The sequence below is a fragment of the Synchiropus splendidus genome, chromosome 6, assembly GCF_027744825.2.
Source record: "Synchiropus splendidus isolate RoL2022-P1 chromosome 6, RoL_Sspl_1.0, whole genome shotgun sequence".
Lineage (NCBI taxonomy): Eukaryota > Metazoa > Chordata > Actinopteri > Syngnathiformes > Callionymidae > Synchiropus > Synchiropus splendidus.
Genome location: NC_071339.1, coordinates 175,873 through 180,889, shown reverse-complemented (window position 1 = coordinate 180,889; position 5,017 = coordinate 175,873). Strand labels below are relative to the sequence as shown.

Below are 5,017 nucleotides of genomic sequence, written 5' to 3'. Positions count from 1 at the left end.
ACACTTACGCAGCAGTTGACCTCCGGAGGGCAGGTCCTGGAGCGGGCCGTCACCATCGGTTACGCCTCGAGCCGGAAGGGAACCCGCCCCTCCACAGCTCTGTGAGGAACACACGAGACTCTCAGGGATGGCTCATCTCACTTTGACAGTCATCAGGCAGACATGCCTTTCACTGACCCTCTCTATATCCACACACACACACTAGGAAGGTCAAACACCACAGTGACTCAGTGCTACCTGGAGGAACAGCAATGGAGGGGTAGGATTCACCAGATGAAATCCATTGATTCATGAGACAAACTAAAAAGGTTTTGTCAACTGAAGGGGTCACCGAAGTAGAAAGAATTCAAGAATGAATCTCTTTCATATTCCGAACCGACACCTGAGCTCGCATCACGTCACAAAGTGCACATTTCAAGTGGGCGGGAAACCGCCTCCTGACGGCACCGCTGCGGCTTCACTGAGGCCAAACACCGACATCTACTGGCCTGTGGACGGACGCACGCACCCACTTTACAATCATGGACGTGTATGGGTGCGATTATTACCGTTGTTTTGAGCCGGGCACGAATGGTGCGCACAGCTCCGGCTGCTGGTTCGAACCAAACACGGCCAGTGTTTGTCGGACGGACGGTGCTCAGGAGCAGGCTCGACCGTGTGCTCTGGTGCCACAGCAGCACTCTTCTGCAACTCCGTTTAAGACTACATTTCCCATCAACGATTGCGCGCCTATGCTCTGATGACGCACAAATCGCGCGACGCCAGCTGTCAAAGCCTCAATTGACCTGGCGAGTGATTTGCGGAGCCCACGCTGAAATTCCCGTCCAATTTGGCGCACACCCGTCACAATGTTTGCTTAAGTCAGTGGACTGAGTGTGTTGCCAGCTATGACTCTGCCGGTGTTGCACAGCGCTGGCGTGGCCTACAGGCGGATTCTGTCCCACTTCCCTCAGGACATCAGCTTGGCTTTTGCCTATGGCTCCGGCGTTTTTCAACAACATGGCACCGACCACGGTCAGATGCAGGTAACACCATCGCATGTTCATGTCTGCAGCGGAAAGGAAGAAACATCAACGAGCTGTATATGTTCAGACGAAGAGATCGAATGGAGCAGATCTTGTGTCTGTTTGATGAGTCTAGGAACATGACTGTCATCCATGCAGTATTGCATGATGACATGGGGTCTAAGTTCTGGAACTTGACACAAAGCATTGGCTGGAAATGACTGGGCTTTGGCCACAGTGGACTGAGGTCATTCACCTTCAGACACATTCGATCAGGTGGTTGTCATGTTACTGCTCATTGATCCATTGATGCATCGTCATGTGAATGGTGTCCAAGTGATTGTGTCCATTGTTTTCCCAAGAAAAACATGCTGGACTTTGTGTTTGCCGTGGATGACCCGGTGACCTGGCACACCATGAATCTCCTTCAGAATCGCAAGCATTACTCCATCCTGAAGGTGCTGGGACCCACCAAAATCAGCAGCATTCAGTGTGGCCATGGTGCGGCTGTGTATTACAACACACTGGTTCCACTTGACGGCAAGGTAGATGCATATCTGACAAAGTCATCCAGCCTGCAGTAAGCAAAGCAAAGAATGCTTCGCAGTAATGCCATTTTGTTTGACTAAGTTTCATGAAATCAATGTGTGTAAATCGTTTTTTTTAGATCATTAAATATGGCGTGATAAGTACGGAGGCTCTGATTGATGACCTGATGCACTGGAAAACCTTGTATGTTGCGGGGCGGCTCCACAAACCGGTCAGTGTGTCAGTCTGAAGCAGCATTGCACTCTTCCCGTGGTCAAATCCTAGATGAGCCTTGATCTTGTTTCAGGTGAAGATGCTGGTTCAGGGGGAGAACGGGAAGCTGCGGGCGTCTCTGGTGGCCAACCTCAAGAGCGCCGTGACGGCCTCTTTTCTGATGTTGCCTGAGAGTTTTACGGAGGAGGAGCTGTTTTTGCAGATCGCTGGTCTATCCTATGCTGGTATTTGACTTCTGTCTCTGAGTTGGCTCACTATCACAGACTTTCTCTGTCGTCTGGCGTTTCCCATCAGTGGTCAGCCTCCGCCTGCAGGTGGAACGTCCTCCCTGGTCGCACCTTTCCTCCTCATGTCCTCCTTTACTTCCCCCATCCGGCTTTATCTTCCCACACTTCCATTTGTCCTGCCGTTCCTCTCCATGTGTCCTAACTGTCTCAGTCTGGCCTCTCAAGCTTCATCTCAAACCTTTCCACATGAGCTGTCCCTGCATTCGAGTTGCTTCTTGTCCTTCATGGAATAACATCTCAAGCTCATGTTTGTGTCTTCTGCTAGGTGACTTCCGGATGATAATCGGAGAGGACAAATCAAAGGTGTCCAATATAGTCAAAGACAACATTGATCACTTCCAATTCCTTTATAGTAACATCCTTCGAGATTGTCCTCAAGTGGTGTACAAACCTCTGCAAGGAAAATTAGAGGTAAAGTAGAGCCAGCATGTTGACCTTCTCCTGAACTTTGCAGAGTGAACACCTGTAAACGCTCACCTTTTTGCTCACATGTAGCAGCGTACCTTCTGTGAGGTTTGAACCATGCTCATCCATGTGCTTTTAAAAGTAGCAAAGCTGGCAACCCTCCTCCTGACCTGGTCCGAACTGATGTCACGGGTGCTCATTCATGCCATCTCACCCCACTATTAACAGACTGCCAAACTTTGTGAGGCAAGGTTTGAACTGCAGATGATCTTCGAAGATGAAGAAGTGTGTTTTTGGCTTTGAGGACGAGGGAAGAGGAGTCAGTCTTTCAGATAGACCGTGTCTGCTTTTCAAAGCACCGCTGCCTATGAAGCAGACACGACCCGCTGCTGCACAGCTTTTGTGCGTCTGTCGTCACTGGAGCTGCCTGATTTTACCTGGTACTGAGACACAAATATACCGTCATTTCTGGACTATAGAACACAACTGAATATTAGCCCCACCCACTACACTTAAGAAGGAAAATAGACCTTCTTCGTACATAAGCCACTGTGGACAGCTCAGTGGTGCAGCGGCTTAAATACACTTTTCAAAACTGATTTTGAAAACGGGCTCCAGCATGGAGAGGGAGGAAATAGCTGCGTAACACGGAGCGTCTGGATCGCTCCACGCTGCTCTCACAATAGACCAGGTGCAGCTCTGGAGCCGGGATCAAGTCCGCGGCCAAAACCTGACTCGCCAGTGTCGTCTCCCAATGCTCTGCACCCAGTTTGAAATGGAGCTTCCGTTCTCTGTTCTGTGTTTAAGGTGGACAAGAGCCCAGAGGGCCAGTTTGTCCAGCTGATGGCGTTGCCGCGGACACTGCAGCAACGCATTACAAAGCTGGTTGACCCGCCGGGTAAAAACAGAGACGTGGAGGAAATCCTGCTGCAAGTGGCTCAGGATCCGGACTGTGGAGCTGTTGTCCAACAGGGTAAGCTCCATGCCACACCATTGACTGTTTCATTTTCACTTCGCCTGCTTCCACTACTGTTAACTGCGCTGCATCAAGCAGAAGCCCAGACCTCAGCAGCCACTTTCCAACATACACAAATGACTGTGACAAGTGATAGACTTGAGGTCGTCATGCATCACTTTCAAGTAGGGAGACTCCCGTCAGGATTGCTGCTGCCGAGCACCGATACTGATCACATGGACAGTGACTTCATCAAAATGATGAGACCTTCTGTGTCCATGATGTGAAAACATGAACCATCCGATCATTTCAATTCAGACACGTTTTCATATCCCTCTTCAAGGAGCCACAAATAGAAAACCCTTGCTGAATGCAGCAACTATTCTGTCAAAAGGACACGACTGAAAAACTTGTCATTTGATGTGAGACGTGGCAGGTGAGTCTCTAGAGACTGAGCTGCGTCGGTGACATACTGACCGACTGGAGCAGGACTCTGAGACAGAGAGCACTGCAGTGATGAAAGTTTCCACTCCAGACGTTTTCTACAGTTCCAGAGTCAGACGAACGCTGCACCTGACTCCAAAACACAGATGGAGCCGGTCGTTTCTGTCTCGCTGAGAAAGGCTGCTCATCTAGCTGGCTGAAATGAATGATTATTTCTCATCACTCCGAATGTCACGCTCAGCCCAGCCTTGACCCCTGCATCCTCCAGTAGGTCTTCATTTGGACCATTAGGCACCTCATCGCTGCACTAACAACCAACCCCATGCAAACAAGTCCTGCAGTCTGTTGGTCGTCACCAGGTGGAACAACAGGCTGCACCTACCGCGACCCTGTTACCGTCTCAAATACCGGATTCTAAGAGAGATGTGCACGAACGCAAGCTGTTTTTCTGTGGTGATGGTGTTTGTTTTCTTTTGCAGGAATTTCCTCGATAGTGAAGTCTTCAAGCATAACACAGAGTATCAAAGGCATCGCGACAGCTGGTGAGTACTTTAGTCCTGGCAAGCGTTGTGGCTCACGTGGTCAGTCCGGGAGTCCAGTACTGAGAATAGTTGTTGGATGAAATGTGATAAAGGAACAAGTAATATTGCTTCTCATGGGTGCCAAATGATCATTTTGGATTTGTTCAGAGGAAGGCCACCCAGTCAAGTGGTGTGTTTTCACAGGCTTGTGGAAGACCGTGGCCTACAGTTCCAAGAAAATGATCAAGATGTGGAAGGGCTGGAGGAGGAAGCCCTCCGTCTCTCAAACGTCATGACGTCGGTGGATGAGATGCATTTTTACTCCCTGGACTTGTTTGCCAGTCAATCAGTGTCTTCCTGTTATTTTAGGATTATAAAAAAACCTGGTCTGTGGTCCTTGACTTGACGGTCCATTTGTCTGCTTTGATGGTCACGCGCTGCTTCGACGCGTGCGAGAGGTTGGATAAAAAAACGTTTTTCTGTGAATTGTATTTTTGCTGCTGTTTTCCTCACTTGCTTTGTTTCCATATACATACACTGCTTTTGATGGATCACCGCAGGTCAACCCAGAAGACCTCCAACTTTGATGACAGAAGAAGCACATGTAGCAGTCGCAGCTGGTCAACAGCATTCTGTTCA

General features: G+C 49.4%; 1 protein-coding gene across 3 annotated transcripts; it reads left to right on the top strand.

The window, feature by feature from the left end:
• Positions 1-753: 753 nt before the first annotated feature.
• Positions 754-4,808, top strand: tamm41 (TAM41 mitochondrial translocator assembly and maintenance homolog). 3 transcript variants are annotated; one of them, XM_053866963.1, is made up of 8 exons: positions 754-1,025; positions 1,367-1,549; positions 1,672-1,764; positions 1,840-1,990; positions 2,319-2,464; positions 3,266-3,431; positions 4,337-4,399; positions 4,583-4,808. In XM_053866963.1, the coding sequence occupies exons 1-8, from the start codon at positions 888-890 to the stop codon at positions 4,672-4,674; spliced, it is 1,032 nt and encodes a 343-aa protein (XP_053722938.1). In that variant the 5' UTR covers positions 754-887; the 3' UTR covers positions 4,675-4,808. The 3 variants fall into 3 exon arrangements, with proteins under 3 accessions (XP_053722938.1, XP_053722939.1, XP_053722940.1); XM_053866964.1 differs by lacking the exon at positions 754-1,025 and adding an exon at positions 1,037-1,280; XM_053866965.1 differs by lacking the exon at positions 754-1,025 and having other exon boundaries at positions 1,439-1,584.
• The last annotated feature ends 209 nt before the right edge of the window (positions 4,809-5,017 follow it).

What these genes read in the sequence shown, in the direction of transcription:
- tamm41 (XM_053866963.1), top strand. Translation starts at nt 888, where the DNA reads ATGACTCTGCCGGTGTTGCACAGCGCTGGCGTGGCCTACAGGCGGATT. An exon ending in CGCTGGTCTATCCTATGCTG is followed by an intron (nt 1,991 to 2,318) that starts GTATTTGACTTC and finishes GTCTTCTGCTAG; the next exon opens with GTGACTTCCGGATGATAATC. An exon ending in CTCTGCAAGGAAAATTAGAG is followed by an intron (nt 2,465 to 3,265) that starts GTAAAGTAGAGC and finishes TCTGTGTTTAAG; the next exon opens with GTGGACAAGAGCCCAGAGGG.